Below are 16,869 nucleotides of genomic sequence, written 5' to 3'. Positions count from 1 at the left end.
TAAGAATGTGAACCTATTTAAAGATAACTATGAGAAATGCTGGGCTGAAGTGAAGAAAGATTTTGATATATGGTCAAGATTGAGACTTTCCTTGTTAGGCCGAATTGCTGTAATTAAGATGAATGTATTGCCGAGATTGTTGTTTTTGTTCCAGACATTGCAAATTTTAGATAAGATGGACTGTTTCAAGAAGTGGCAGAAAGATATATCTAAATTTGTCTGGTAGGGCAAAAAACCCAGAATTAAATTTAAGATTTTGACTGATGCAAAGGATAGAGGGGGCTTTGCCCTGCCGGACTTAAAACTTTATTATGAAGCAGCAGCTTTTTGCTGGCTGAAACCATGGCTACTTCTTGAGAATACAGACATTCTGGACCTGGAAGGTTATGATAATAGTTTTGGTTGGCATGCATATTTATGGTATGACAAGGTAAAGGTACATAGAAATTTTAAAAATCATATTATTAGGAAAGCATTGTATAATGTATGGAATCGATATAAAGATTTGTTTGAAAGTAAAACCCCCAGGTGGCTGTCACCAATGGAAGCTAAGGCGGTAAAAAGATTGAACATGGATACAGACTGGCCAAAATATTGTGAAATTATAGAATATGATGGTGAAAAGTTGAAACTACAGAGCTTTGAGAAATTGAAACCTAAAGTCCGAGATTGGTTACATTATTACCAGATTAATGAAACTTTTAAGCAGGACAGAAAACTAGGATTTCAGAAGGAGAGGTCAAAGTTAGAAACAGAATTGCTAGAACCCAATACTAAGAATTTGTCTAGAATGTATAATCTGCTGCTAAAATGGAACACACAAGATGAAACGGTTAAATCAGCCATGATTAAGTGGGCACAAGATATTGGTCATGATATTATGTTTGCTGACTGGGAGCAGTTATGGACCACAGGTATTAAATTTACGGCATGTAGTGCCCTGAAAGAGAATATAATGAAAATGATCTATAGGTGGTACATGACCCCAGTCAAGCTTGCAAAGATATATCATTTGCCCAATAACAATTGCTGGAAGTGTAATGAATGTGAAGGAACTTTTTATCACCTTTGGTGGACCTGCCCAAAGATTAAGGCCTACTGGGAAATGATCTATAATGAAATTAAGAAAATCCTTAAGTGGACATTTGTAAAGAAACCGGAGGCTTTTCTCCTGGGCATGGTCGGCCAATTGGTACCAAAGAAAGATAGGACCTTTTTTATGTACGCAACAACAGCAGCAAGAATCCTTTTGGCGAAGTATTGGAAGACTAAAGAATTACCTACTCTGGAAGAATGGCAGACCAAGGTGACTGAATTTATGGGACTGGCAGAGATGACCGGCAGAATCCGTGACCAGAGGAAAGAGACAGTGGAGGAGGACTGGAAAAAATTTAAAATCTATCTTAAAAATTGTTGTAAAATTGCGGAATGTTAAGATGTCAGGGGATTGGACACTAAGAATTACAGCTATAAATCGAAATTTATAAAGCAGAAACTCTTTTTAAAGAGAATTAAATATAAAAATGGGATGAAGAATTGCTAAAAATTTTGAAATTTGGATGCAGTGAAGGGGAGGTTTGGGGAAGTCGCATTATGTTTGTTTGTTTTTTGTTTATGTTGTAAAATCAATAAAAATTATTATAAAAAAAAAAAAAAGAAAGTAGGCTCCTCTAATATCTTGTTCTAGAGGCATGGGTGGGTCAGCGCTAGGAGCGGGAGGAATCCCTCCTGCTCCTGCTCTTCCCCTCTTGGATGGATTAGCGTTTTCTGTGAGGAGGGGGGTCGGGTCATTGTCATCCTCCTTAAAGTGGGGTACGGTTCCCCCAACGTTGTTACTCACTGCTTCTTCTATTTGCTCCGTTTTCTTGGCTTCCTCAACCTGTTCTGTTACTGAGCCAGGGAAGATGGCATTGGCTCTCTGGTGATTCTTTATTTTAGAGAAATTGTGAATCCCAATAATGATCTTCTGGCTCTTTGCATCTCGTTTTCACCTTCCGGCAGGCATTCTCAATAAGGAAGAGAGGTGAACACCAGGTCTAAGGCATGTCGACGACTATGAGTTGGGCCAAACATATTCAGGGAAAGCCACATGGAGGCCATGCTTTCCACGAAGTCCCAAGCGGCCCCTTGTAAGGTTGTGTCGGCGTGGATGTTAAAATCCCCTAGGACAACCAAACTAGGTGTCTCCAGGAGAATATCCGCCATGACCTGGAGCAACTCGGGCAGGGAATCCTTGGTGCAGTGGGGAGGTCTGTACACCAAAAGGAATCCTGTACTGCCCCTATTGCCCAACTTCCAGAACATGCACTCAGAGAACTGGGTCTTCCCAATAGGACGCCTGCTCCACAGGGAAGGACACAAACCAATGCCTTCAAGTTTTTTTTTAACAAAAGTCTGACTAAAGATGCTGTCAGGGGCTCAGGAGCAGAGGCACAGGAGAGGGAGGAAATGGAGAGCGAGGGGGAGGAATCCGAGGGGAGTGTAGGCGGTGACAGTGGTCCGAGGGATTCCATGAGCCTCTCCAGCGAATCGGAAGATTCACAGAAGGGAGCGCCAATGGCCAGGGCAAGGGGGGTGCCAAGGGGGAAACCCCAGAAGGAAGGGGCCAGCGGGGACTCCCAGAGCAGCAGTTGAAAATCAGGACCAGCTTCCCCACCAGAGCGCAGTGGGGGGGAGGAGTCCCAGGCATCGGGACCAGTGTTCTCACCACCAGCGAGAGGAGATGAGTCAGGATTGACCACGCCTCCATCGGAGAGCGGGGAAACGGTCAAGAGGAAAGTTACTGGCTGGGCGCGCGCGCCAAGTTCAAATGTACAGGCGAGCGGCACAGCAGGTAGCCCGGATAGGGAACTAGGTCCTAAAGCCCGCCGGAAGGAGGGGCAAGAATCAGGGGGGTCAGCGTCAGAAGAGTCCAGAAAGGATGAAACCCCAGGGGGCAGAAGGACCCAGAGGAGGAAAGAACAACGGAAGAGGTGGAGTAAGGCTAGAGTCTTAAATTGGTGTCTAGGGGGCGGAGACTCAGATGGAGCTTCGCCGGTCTAAGTTCTAAGACATTGAGCTGCACGCTGCGGTTTGGAAATGGAAACTAATCTTCAATAAAGACTTTTGTACGTTATTACTGACTAGCGTTGGTCCTCTGTGAGCTGGGACCTAGAGGCAGCTCTGACAGATGCGGAAGAAATTTTTGACAGCAAAAGCTGTTAGTGGATTGGACTCCCTTGGGAGTGCTGGAATTTCCATTCTTTGAGGTTATCAAAAGAAGTTGGATGGTGATCTGTCATGGATGCTTTACTTGGTATTCCTGCATCACATGGGTGGAACAGATTGTACCAGGGATCACTTCAAGCTCAAAAATTCTACAATTCCGTGATTCTCCCCTGTATGAATTCTTTGATGGTAAGTGAGACTGGCCTTTTGATTGAAGCTCTTTCCACATTCCACACACTGATAGGGTTTCTCCCCTGTATGAATTCTTTGATGGGAAGTGAGATTGGAGCTCTGACTGAAGCTCTTTCCACATTCCATGCACTGATAGGGTTTCTCCCCTGTATGAATTCTTTGATGGGAAGTGAGACTGGAGCTCATACTGAAGCTCATTCCACATTCCATACACTGATAGGGTTTCTTCCCTGTATGAATTCTTTGATGGGAAGTGAGACTGGAGCTCCTACTGAAGCTCATTCCACATTCCATACACCGATAGGGTTTCTTCCCTGTATGAATTCTTTGATGGGAAGTGAGACTGGAGCTCCTACTGAAGCTCATTCCACATTCCATACACCGATAGGGTTTCTCCCCTGTATGAATTCTTTGATGTTTAGTGAGATCGGAGCTCATACTGAAGCTCTTTCCACATTCCATACACTGATAGGGTTGCTCCCCTGTATGAATTCTTTGATGGGAAGTGAGACTGGAGCTCAAACTGAAACTCTTTCCACATTCCATACAATGATAGGGTTTCTCCCCTGTATGAATTCTTTGATGGGAAGTGAGATTGGAGCTCTGACTGAAGCTCTTTCCACATTCCACACACTGATAGGGCTTCTCCCCTGTATGAATTCTCTGATGGGAAGTGAGACTGGAGCTCATACTGAAGCTCTTTCCGCATTCCATACACTGATAGGGTTTCTCCCCTGTATGAATTCTTTGATGGGAAGTGAGACTGGAGCTCTGACTGAAGCTCATTCCACATTCCATACACTGATAGGGTTTCTTCCCTGTATGAATTCTTTGATGGGAAGTGAGACTGGAGCTCCTACTGAAGCTCATTCCACATTCCATACACCGATAGGGTTTCTCCCCTGTATGAATTCTTTGATGTTTAGTGAGATCGGAGCTCATACTGAAGCTCTTTCCACACTCCATACACTGATAGGGTTGCTCCCCTGTATGAATTCTTTGATGGGAAGTGAGACTGGAGCTCAAACTGAAGCTCTTTCCACATTCCATACAATGATAGGGTTTCTCCCCTGTATGAATTCTTTGATGGGAAGTGAGATTGAAGCTCTGACTGAAGCTCTTTCCACATTCCACACACTGATAGGGCTTCTCCCCTGTATGAATTCTCTGATGGGAAGTGAGACTGGAGCTCATACTGAAGCTCTTTCCGCATTCCATACACTGATAGGGTTTCTCCCCTGTATGAATTCTTTGATGGGAAGTGAGACTGGATCCCTGACTGAAGCTCTTTCCACATTCCATACACTGATAGGGTTTCTCCCCTTTATGAATTCTTTGATGGGTAGTGAGACTGCAGCTCATACTGAAGCTCATTCCACATTCCATACACTGATAGGGTTTCTTCCCTGTATGAATTCTTTGATGGGAAGTGAGACTGGAGCTCCTACTGAAGCTCATTCCACATTCCATACACTGATAGGGTTTCTCCCCTGTATGAATTCTTTGATGTTTAGTGAGATCGGAGCTCATACTGAAGCTCTTTCCACATTCCATACACAGATAGGGTTGCTCCCCTGTATGAATTCTTTGATGGGAAGTGAGACTGGAGCTCAAACTGAAGCTCTTTCCACATTCCATACAATGATAGGGTTTCACCCCTGTATGAATTCTTTGATGGGAAGTGAGATTGGAGCTCTGACTGAAACTCTTTCCACATTCCATACACTGATAGGCTTTCTCCCCCGTATGAATTCTTTGATGGGAACTGAGATTGGAGCTCTGACTGAAGCTCTTTCCACATTCCATACACTGATAGGGTTTCTCCCCTGTATGAATTCTTTGATGGGAAGTGAGGTCAGATCTCTTCCTGAAGCTCTTTCCACATTCCATACACTGATAGGCTTTCTCCCCCGTATGAATTCTTTGATGGGAACTGAGATTGGAGCTCTGACTGAAGCTCTTTCCACATTCCATACACTGATAGGGTTTCTCCCCTGTATGAATTCTTTGATGGGAAGTGAGAGTGGAGCTCAAACTGAAGCTCTTTCCACATTCCATACACTGATAGGGTTTTTCCCCTGTATGAATTCTTTGATGGGAAGTGAGATTGGAGCTCTGACTGAAGCTCTTTCCACATTCCATACACTGATAGGGTTTCTCCCCTTTATGAATTCTTTGATGGGTAGTGAGACTGGAGCTCATACTGAAGCTCATTCCACATTCCATACACTGATAGGGTTTCTCCCCTGTATGAATTCTTTGATGGGAAGTGAGACTGGAACTCAAACTGAAACACTTTCCACATTCCATACACTGATAGGGTTTATCCCCTGTATGAATTCTTTGATGGGAAGCGAGATTGGAGCTCTGACTGAAGCTCTTTCCACATTCCATACACTGATAGGGTTTCTCCCCTTTATGAATTCTTTGATGTTTAGTGAGATTGGAGCTCCTACTGAAGCTCATTCCACATTCCATACACTGATAGGGTTTCTCCCCTGTATGAATTCTTTGATGGGAAGTGAGACTGGAGCTCAAACTGAAACACTTTCCACATTCCATACATTGATAGGGTTTCTCCCCTGTATGAACTCTATGATGGGAAGTGAGATTTGAGCTCCTACTGAAGCTCATTCCACATTCCATACACTGATAGGGTTTCTTCCCTGTATGAATTCTTTGATGGGAAGAGAGACTGGAGCTCTGACTGAAGCTCTTTCCACATTCCATACACTGATAGGGTTTCTCCCCTGTATGAATTCTTTGATGGGAAGTGAGGTCAGACCTCTTCCTGAAGCTCTTTCCACATTCAATGCACTGATAGGGTTTCTTTCCAAAGAGATTTCGTTGTTGGGATGTGGAATGGGAGCTCTGACTGCAGCTCTTTCCACATTCCAAATTTTTACGTGCCTTCTCCACTCTGCAGATTGTGTTGTGGTCACCTTTTTTCTTGTTTTCCAATTCATCACAATCTGCAATGGAGAGAAAAAGGGATTAGAGCCTCAGGAACAAATGGAGCCCCCCGTTAGGGAATAATGTTCATTAAATTTGTTGTAGAGAAGGCAGTCTTCATTTCCTTTGTTATTTGCAATAAACCAATGTATTTATTATTGGATTCTAATCGTTGGTTGAATGTTGCTTTGTTTGAAGTAAGTTACACATTTTAAATTTTTTGTACTTTTTGTAAAAATTTTGTACTTTTTTCATTGGTTTAGATGCTATTATTACTGTTTCATGTTTATACAGTAGCACCTCGGGTTACGTAACCCTCGGGTTATATAAACATCAGCTTATGAAAGCGTCAAATCCATGCGCATGCCCAGAACAGTGATCCTCGGGTTGCCAAAACCTCGGGATCTGGCCGGATCTCCGGAACAGATCCCATTCACAACCAGAAGTACCACTGTATATGTGTTGGAAGCATCCCAGATTGGCTGTGGCAACCCAACCAGAAGGTCAGGGTATAAATAAAAATTATTATTATTATTATCACTGCTAGTACTACCTGGGATTCAGTCAGCCTGGCTCTTCTCTGGGGCAGATGTTGTTTGGCCCAGTCATGGCATCCCCTCCATCTCGTGTCAGTCGTCTCTTTGGTCAACCCAAGACTGACAGCAGCAAAAACAAAAACATAAATCCTGACAGAAGCTACTTATCTTTCCTAACAACTCTGAAGCTGACATTTAAGATGCCTGGGCAGTTCAGATCAGCCCAACTGTGGTAGAAGGAGGCAGAACTGGAGGAAGATTGTTCACAGAAAAAACTGTAATCTACTATTTCTTGTGGGGGGTATTAGGTTCCCAGGTGTTGTAGGGGGCACTGTGAAAATATATGAGGTTTGTCACATAGAGGTATTTTTTGAATTTCCTGGCAGATATGACGATCCCACACGGAGGCTTACCAAGAGAGGCCACGATCCCCCGATTCTCCTCCATGACGTCCTTATGCAGAGCTCTCTGGTCAGGATCCAGCAACTCCTGCTCCTCGTCCGTGAAACGAACAGCGACATCTTCAAAGCACACTGGACCCTAAAAGAAAAAGGGAAATGTCCTCCTCTGAGACAGCAGAAATATGATCTGCTACACAATGCTGTGTTATTTCCTTCCTGTTAATTGCTGTGTTATTTCAATAGGATTGCTTTGCTGCACATCTTTATTATGGGTACCTATTTTAACGCTTTAATTGAATTCTTTTATTCTGCATTTTAAGTGTGGGTATTCGTCTTTTTGCAAATACAGTGGTGCCCTGCAAGACGAATGCCTCACAAGACGGAAAACCCGCTAGACGAAAGGGTTTTCCGTTTTGGAGGCGCTTCGCAAAATGAATTTCCCTATGCTCTTGCTTAGCAAGACGAAAAAGTCTTGCGAGTTCCTTCGGTTTTTTTCCCCTTCCCCCCCTTTTCCTCAGCCGCTAAGCCGCTTATCAGCTGATCTGCTGATAAGCCGCTTAACAGCTGATAGCAAAAAGCCGCTAAACCACTAATAGCGCTAATCCGCTAAGCTGTCAATGGGCTTGCTTCGCAAGACGAAAAAACCGCTATACGAAGAGCCTCACGGAACGAATTAATTTCGTCTTGCGAGGCACCACTGTAGGTGGTACTCCAGCTTATGTTTACGTTTTTCTGCCTACGCAAGCATTCCAGTTTTCCCGATGGAAGGGTCCACTTTCTCTTCTCCTTGTGAATTGTTCTGGGGAGGTTCCCTTCCAATGCACTAGAGTGAAATTCAAGGGGTTCATGGGGGCATGGAGAGGGGGAGGAGTGGGGGGCAGGCTGCATTTTGCAGCAGATAGGGCTGGCTAGGTGCAATTTACACAGATCAAAGGGCTAGACTGATAATAAACAATGTGGAGACTGCAGAAATAACAATAACAAAAGGAACAAGACAGGGATGCCCGCTGTCCCCATTGTTATTTATAATGGTGCTAGAAGTCCTTCTAAACTCAATAAGAGATAACAAAGGAATAAAAGGAATAATGGTCGGGCAGAACGAATACAAAATCAAGGCATTTGCAGACGATTTGGTCGTAACAATGGAAGACCCAATAGATTCAATAAAAGAGGTACTTGAAGAATTCGACCAATTCGGGAAAGTGGCGGGCTTTAAATTAAACAAAAGGAAAACAAAAATAATAGTTAAGAATATGTACACGGACAAAGTCGAAGAACTTCAAAGAGAAACTGAAATAGAGGTGACCAGGAAGGCGAAATATCTAGGAGTATGGGTAACGCCAAAAAACATAGACCTATTTAAAAATAATTATGAATCAGTATGGAAAGGAGTTAAGAAAGATATTGAAACGTGGGGTCGGCTAAAATTGTCATTTTGGGGTAGAATAGCCACAATCAAAATGTCCGTACTTCCAAGAATATTGTTTTTGTTTCAAAATATCCCTGTGATCAAAGGTATAAGGATATTCAAAGACTGGCATAGGGAGATCTCAAAATTCATCTGGCAGGGGAAGAAACCTAGAATAAAATTTAAATTGCTGACGGATGTGAAGGAAAGGGGAGGCTTCGCCCTGCCAGATTTGAAACTGTATTACAAGGCGTCATGCCTATGCTGGGTAAAGACATGGATAAAATTGGAAGATAAGGAAGCGCTGGACTTAGAGGGACACGGCAATCGATTTGGGTGGCATGCCTATTTATAGCATGGGCGGAGGAAAGTGCACAAAGAATTTGGAAACCACATATTTAGGGGCCCATTGATTGAGGTATGGGAAAGGTATAAAGACATGCTAGAACCCAAAACACCCCACTGGCTGTCACCATTAGAAGTCATGTGCATTAAAAAGATCAATATGAGAGCCAACTGGGCTACCTATGAACAATTGTTAATGAAGGAAGAAGGAAAGTGGAAAATGAAGCCGTACGAACAGGTTAAGGATCAAGTATACGATTGGCTGCATTACTTCCAGACAAATGATATGTTTAGGAAAGATATTAAAGATAAAGGATATGCTGATAAAAACTCTAGATTCCAAACTGAGATCCTGAATAATAATATAAAAACTTTGTCTAAAATGTACAATCAGTTATTGGATTGGAATTTAATTGACGAGGAAGTTAAGTCGGTAATGACACACTGGGCTAGAGATCTCGGCCGTAACATCTACTTTGAAGAATGGGAAAAACTTTGGAAACAACATCTTAAGTTTACGGCTTGTGTGACACTGAAGGAGAATTTAATGAAAATGTTCTACCGCTGGTATATGACTCCTGTAAAACTAGCCAAAATGTACGGATCCTGCAACAAATGCTGGAAGTGTAAGGAAAGGGAGGGGACTTTCTACCATATGTGGTGGGAATGCCAAGAGGTTAAAGGGTTTTGGGAGAGTGTATACAACGAAATGAAGAAAATTTTAAGATATACCTTTGTTAAAAAACCCGAGGCTTTCTTGTTGGGATTGGTAGGAAGGGAGATAAAAAGGAAAGACTACAAGCTGTTCCAGTACGCAACAACGGCAGCAAGAGTTCTATTAGCTAAAAACTGGAAATCAGAGGGTCTACCGACAATCGAGGAATGGAGATCAAAATTAATAGATTATGTGGAGATGGACAGGATGACAGGGAAAGTCAGATACTTAAAAGATCAGAGGTTTATAAAAGATTGGGAAAGCTTTACGAACTATCTGGAAAATTTAAGCGATGGACAGATAACACTAGTGGGTCTTAAAGGAGCTCTGTAAAAAGTAAAGGGTACTGTCTAAAGAGAAACGGGAGAATCAGTATGATTAATGGCATTACAAAACAAGAAATGCGGAATTTAAAAAAAAAAAAAGATTAGTATGGATGATTTGTGGAAAGGTTGAAGGAAGTCACATTTAAAATTTGTGAAAATAGTAAGTGAACTACCATATTTTGTTCTGTATCTTGATTTATGCAAACTAATAAAAATTATGCACAAAAAAAAAAAGGGCTGGCTAGGTGAATCCTGGAAATTATTTGTCATCGCCTGTCCGCTGCTTAGAAGCCTATTTTAGCATTCATTGATGAATATAGAAATACAAGAAGCCTAGTTTGGGTGGCCATCTGTCTTAGAGGATCTAGCTGAGACTCCTGCAATGTAGGGGGTGGGACTTGATGACCTCTGGGGTCCCTTTCAACTCTAGGATTCCATGAAAACTGCAACTAGAGATGAATCCTACTGTCAACATTCAGAAGGCTAGTATGACAGAGTTGTCTGGGCAGGAAATCCCACAGTTCACAGCTGGAGTTTACTCTTTATCAGTAAGAACACGATGTTCACAGACTTGGCTGAGTTTCGGCCTTCATGAGAACAGCAGCTCATTCCCTGAGCCTCTTCTTCCACAAAAGCAGTTGCAGAGAGTGAAGGCCGCCGACTCCCCACAGCTTTCCAAGTCCCCTCCTCTCTGGGGTTTCTGGCAAGCGATTGAACAGTGTGCCAGTGTGCAGCCTGCCTTTACTCCTCCATGTTAGACCTCTCTTGGCTCTGAGAGACAAGCAGGGAGGGTGGATTCTGGCAGAAGGAGAGGGAGCCCCAGTGGCTCCTCCTTCTCCTGACTCACCTCTGCCTCTCGACCTTCCTCTCCCACTCACTTCCTTCTTCTTCTGCCTTTGATTCTGCACTGCTTTTCTGCCACAGAGTCTCCCAGCTCACTAAGCCCTGTTGCCCCTTCAGCTTCTGACACCTCATCTTCCCAAGCTTCTCCCTTTCACTGCTCATCCTCCCTCCACCTCCACTCCTTCGGCTCTGAGCCGTCTTCCCTTCCTGGTTCCTCGGCTGCTTCCTCCCACCATTCCTCTGTGCCCAACCAGTCCATGGCATTGCTCCATCCCTCGGCCTCTGTCCCCACAAGGCAGCTTCCCCTGACCTGATCTGGTTCCACAGCCGCTGCTTCCCTTCTGCCCCCATGAAAAGGCGGATCAGGAAGTCTTGCCGGCATCATTCTGTCACCTGCAAGAGAAAACAGGTAAGCAGGAAGCCAGGAGGGCCTGCGTCTCTCACAGGTGAAACAGGGCATCTCTAACCACAGATGGGCCTTTCAGAAAGCCTTACCTGCTGAGGGCAGTTGAAGGTTTGTGCCCATTTCATGTTAGGTGTGCAGAAATACTCCCCTCCTCTGAACCCTTGTTCCCAACACCCACCCCTCAAAGAAAACACAAAAAAACCCACACCAAGATGAAAAGAACCCTCAGATGAATTGGAAAACCAACAGAACAAGACCAAATGGAGAAAAGCCACCTTCCTCCTTACCCAGTGGCCTCTCTCTGGTGTCTAACGGAGGCCTCTCTGCCTCACAGGAATCCAGGTCCATTTCTGCAAAATGATCCCTGTTCTGAAAGAACAACAAGAATTCAAAACAGTAAATGAAAGGTGAGAAATATTAGAAAGAGAACGCAAAGACAGATACTTTAAGGGTGTTAGATCTCATTCCCCGAAAATGGATGGGCCATCAGCAGACCATTATTGGATGTTCTCCATCCTGTTTGGAGCCCCTTGGGAGTATCCAGAGGAAAGTCTCTTTCACCTGCTTTCTCTCTGCCTGCTCTCTCTCCTCTGCCTGACTCAGGAGGAAACCTTCGGCCAGGGCCACTGCCTGGGAACTGCTATCCGCTCCACAGTCCCTCACCCAGCTCTCCATCTCTGGTGGAAGGACAGCCGGGAACTGCTCCAAGATCACCAGATGCAGCATCTCAGCTTTCGTTTGCCTTTCTGGCTTCAGCCACTGACGGTCAAGGTGGTAGAGTTGGCTGCAAACCTCTCGGGGCCCTTTGGCCTCCTCGAAGCAGAACTGCCTCAACTGCTGGCTCTGCACCTCTGAGCGGAGGGTGTCCTCCTCACCCAGGATCTTCTTCACACAGTTTTCCAAGAATCCCCCACTGCTCCCAGTTTGGATGACATGGCCTCTTCCTGCTCTAGGGCCAGCTGTGTCTTGCTCATCCATCTGTGCTCTCAGGAAGCCTCTGAGAGATGGGAAGGAACCCTTTGGTCTTCTGCCAAGTTCTGTCTGTCTGAATGAGAAGCTCTAGCAAATCCTGTGTGGGGAAGTCATGTTTTATTTGTGTTTGTTTTGTGTTTTGTTTGTTTTTTGTGGTTATGTGTTTGAAAAATGAATAAAAATTATTATTATTTTTTAAAAAAGAGAAGCTCTAGCAAATCCTATAAAGCAAATACATTGTTCTGTTACAAAAGTTGTACAGTATCAGGAGAAGAAAAAGTTTCCCTGAGCAAGCATGGGTTAGTCTTGCTGGGAACCAGGGTAGGATTGCACCACAGGCCAGACTCTGAGCTATCCTTCTAAAAAGGAGGAGGAGGAGGAGGAGATATAGGCTTCTAGAAGGGAGACTGTGGAAATGTGGAGGCAAGCGAAGAGATTAATACGAGGCAAATCAGCCTGGTTGCTCCTTCCTTCCAGTCAATGCATGAAATCAGAACTGATTGACAAGGGAGTCATTGGTTCCTAGTGAAAAATGACTACGTGTGTTGAATCTGAATCTCCTTCCTTGTAGCTTGAAGCCATTGGTTGGAATCCTGCGCCCAAGTGACATGGCTCTCCTAACGACCGGCCTCACTATACACTGCCTTTGTTGATCTAAAAGCAGCCTTTGATACAGTCTCCAGAACCAGACTCTGGGACAGACTACAGGGGACCTACATAGAATTAAGAGCTTCTGCTCTTAATTCAGGCACTGCATGCAAATACGGCTCTTAGAGTCAGGTGTAGCCGCCTAGGACATCTAACGGACCCTATTAAAACCTCTAAAGGAGTCAGGCAAGGGTGCCTATTGGCCCCTCTACTATTCAATTTCTATCTAAATAATTTAAAGCTCGCAGCAAACTGTGAATTTGAATGTCTCAAAATCAACTATCAAAACACCAAGATACTTGATTTTGGGGAAAAGCCAAAGCTTAAAAGCTGGGAACTCCAAGGCCATAAATTAGAACTAGTCACAGACTATAAGTATCTAGGAATGGTGGTACAGGCCTCAGAAGCCAACAAACTACACATAAACTCCATCGGGAGTTCAGCGGAAAAACCCGCAAATTGATGAGAGTGGAGGCTAGCATCTGCCTAACATCTGCCTTACAAGCCTGGTAGATGAAGGGAACGCAGTGCATGTAGCCTACCTTGATTTCAGCAAGGCATTTGACAAGGTGCCCCATGATATTCTTCTAAAGAAGCTGGTAAAATGCGGTCTTGACTATGCTACCACTCAGTGGATTTGTAACTGGCTGACTGACCGAACCCAAAGGGTGCTCATCAATGGTTCCTCTTCATCCTGGAGAAGAGTGACTAGTGGGGTGCCACAGGGTTCTGTCTTGGGCCCGGTCTTATTCAACATCTTTATCAACGACTTGGATGATGGACTTAAGGGCATCCTGATCAAATTTGCAGATGACACCAAACTGGGAGGGGTGGCTAACACCCCAAAGGACAGGATCACACTTCAAAACGACCTTGACAGATTAGAGAACTGGGCCAAAACAAACAAGATGAATTTTAACAGGGAGAAATGTAAAGTATTGCACTTGGGCAAAAAAAATGAGAGGCACAAATACAAGACGGGTGACACCTGGCTTGAGAGCAGTACATGTGAAAAGGATCTAGGAGTCTTGGTTGACCACAAACTTGACATGAGCCAACAGTGTGACACGGCAGCTAAAAAAGCCAATGCAATTCTGGGCTGCATCAATAGGAGTATAGCATCTAGATCAAGGTAAGTAATAGTGCCTCTATATTCTGCTCTGGTCAGACCTCACCTGGAGTACTGTGTCCAGTTCTGGGCACCACAGTTCAAGAAGGACACTGAGAAACTGGAACATGTCCAGAGGAGGGCAACCAAAATGGTCAAAGGCCTGGAAACGATGCCTTTTGAGGAACAGCTAACTAAAAGCCTGGAAACGATGCCTTATGAGGAACGGCTAGCAGTAAAACTAGCTAAAATGTACAAAACATGTAATAAGTGTTGAAAATGTAAAGAAAAAGAAGGGACATTCTATCATATGTGGTGGGAGTGTAAAAAGGTGAGAGGCCTTCTTATTGGGATTGGTAGGAAATGAGATAAGTAAGAAAGAATGTAAACTTTTCCAATACGCAGTTACAGCAGCGAGAATACTTCTGGCCCAAAAATGGAAACAGGAAGAGTTCCCGACGGTGGAAGAATGGAGACTGAAATTGACTGATTTTGCAGAACTGGACAAACTAACAGGGAAGATCCGATATCAACGAGACCAAAAGTTCATCGAGGACTGGGGAAGATTTACAGATTATCTGAAAGGCATATGTGATGAACAGATAACGTTTGTTGGTTTTCAAGAGACTCTGTGAAAAACAGAGGAATATTGTTAATAATATTGATGCAAATGAAAGATCGGCAGAGGAGCTGAAGGAAGTCAAAAAAAGAGATAAATGTGTGATAAAATGTGAATTGATTGTATAAAAATGGTTGTTTTTTTCTTTTGTGGAAAATGAATAAAAATATTTTTTTTAAAAAAAGGAGTGTGGTGGAGTCTCCTTCTTTGGAGGTCTTTAAGCAGAGGCTTGACAACCATATGTCAGGAGTGCTCTGATGGTGTTTCCTGCTTGGCAGGGGGTTGGACTCGATGGCCCTTGTGGTCTCTTCCAACTCTATGATTCTATGATCCATCTACAAATGGCTGACATTGAATCTGCTCCCCCAAGGGATAGCCCCATTGATCCTCTGTGACCAATTCCAGTCAGGCTGGCAGACTGCAGTTCTGAACACCCTCCAGAAACTGGGTTTTGCCCCTCAAGCCCTTCTAAGTCTGGGCTTGGGCCAGGCAAATGCAACGGTCAGGCAAAGAATATTAGATACCGAGAGAGAACAGGACTGCGCAAGGTGCTCAGACTATAAAATTGGAGAAATCGAGAAATATATAGCTGCACTGGCAGAATATCTCTTCTTTCTCGCATCTAGAAATGCAAGAAGGGCCTTTACACTCGCCAGAAGCTCGGCTCTTCCCTCGCTGGTCCTGGATGGAGCCTTTAGAAAAGTCCTGTATGCTCAGAGACATTTCACCTGCCCATTGGGAGAGATAGGGAGCCAAAACACTTGTTCTTTAGACGTCCCTTTTACGAAGAGGCACGTAGTAAGACCATTGATCCGCTGCTGGTGAGGCTCACTGACCTCCCGCAAAAGCAAAAATTAGACCTTTTCCTGTTAGGCAAAGATCAGAAGATGACCTGGATGGTCGCCAGATTCTGTGTATAGATCCGTAGGCGCAGACCATCTCCCTTCTCAAAATAGTCCGTCATGAAAATCCCCAAACTCGGTTTCATGGGTGACTCTGAGTCAAGTCCCTGGGATAGTTTGTTGGTGTACATTGCTTTTAAATTTGTTGTTGTTCATAAATTGCCTGTTTTCTGTGACTGTACCCCCAAGTGTGTTTTATAAGGTGGTCTCTGACCGTAATAAATTATCTAATCTGACATGGCTCTCCTGTCTCCTCTCTGTCTCCTCCTCTCCAACTAAACATACCCAGCTCCTCACAAAGCTTGGCTTGATCTGCTTGGCTGGCCTCCTCTGCCAATAAGGAGAAAGAAAGAAGGGAAACAAAGAAAGAGGTTTGGGAGCAACCATTCAGACACGTTTCCTCTCTTGTGCAATGACGCTGACCCGTGTCACACGCAGCAGAAGTCCTACTGATAAGCTTATTTAAAGAAGCCAGATTTCTATCTGCTAGATTTCCCAGGGGGCTCTGAATAATTTTTTTTCTGGAAGGGGGCGGGAACCTCCTCCCCTCCCCCCCCCAGAACAGATCTAAAGGAAGGAGACAGTTCCTGCAACCTCGCCCCTCCCTGGCAGGACCCCCTGCTCCCTGGGGCTCCCCCCCCATGAGCCACCCTCCCCTGCTGCAGCCCTGGGACCCCCCCCCCTTCTCCCCACTGCACCCTGGGGGGGGGGGAGGAAGAGACTCACCAGATCCCAGGAGAGGATTGCCCTTCCCAAAGGAGTAAGCAGCGTCTTTATACAAATGCAGAATATAGAGTACTGTAGTTGCAAACCTCGCCCCTCCCTGGCAGGACCCCCTGCTCCCTGGGGCTCCCCCCCCCCATGAGCCACCCTCCCCTGCTGCAGCCCTGGGACCCCCCCTTCTCCCCACTGCACCCTCCTGGGGGGGGGGGAGAGAGGAGACTCACCAGATCCCAGGAGAGGATTGCCCTTCCCAAAGGAGTAAGCAGCGTCTTTATACAAATGCAGAATATAGAGTACTGTAGTTGCAAACCTCGCCCCTCCCTGGCAGGACCCCCTGCTCCCTGGGGCTCCCCCCCCCATGAGCCACCCTCCCCTGCTGCAGCCCAGGGACCCCCCCTTCTCCCCAATGCACCCTCTGGGGGGGGGAGAGGAGGAAGAAGGGACTCACCAGATCCCCCTGGAAGAGAACAATGCAGCCCTTGCAATAGCAGGAAGCAACCCTGCCCCCCCCCCGCTTGCAGGAAGGGGAGGGAGGGGCTTTTCCTCTGGAGGACCTGGGCCCCCCC

At 45.0% G+C, this 16,869-nt stretch overlaps 1 protein-coding gene across 1 annotated transcript; it reads right to left on the bottom strand.

The window, feature by feature from the left end:
* Positions 1-3,200: 3,200 nt before the first annotated feature.
* LOC309340588 (zinc finger protein 213-like) lies at positions 3,201-16,780 on the bottom strand (the record flags this gene model as incomplete). Its single annotated transcript, XM_081859475.1, has 7 exons — positions 16,752-16,780; positions 11,893-12,400; positions 11,619-11,700; positions 11,236-11,318; positions 7,301-7,427; positions 6,024-6,371; positions 3,201-3,301 (listed from the first exon to the last, which is right to left on the bottom strand). The coding sequence occupies exons 2-7, from the start codon at positions 12,307-12,309 to the stop codon at positions 3,201-3,203; spliced, it is 1,158 nt and encodes a 385-aa protein (XP_081715601.1). The 5' UTR covers positions 12,310-12,400; positions 16,752-16,780.
* Positions 16,781-16,869: the final 89 nt, after the last annotated feature.

This window comes from Podarcis erhardii (genome assembly GCF_964252035.2).
Source record: "Podarcis erhardii genome assembly, chromosome: 4".
Lineage (NCBI taxonomy): Eukaryota > Metazoa > Chordata > Lepidosauria > Squamata > Lacertidae > Podarcis > Podarcis erhardii.
Note: the sequence above shows the minus strand (reverse complement) of the source record. Positions and strands in the feature narration are given on the sequence as shown.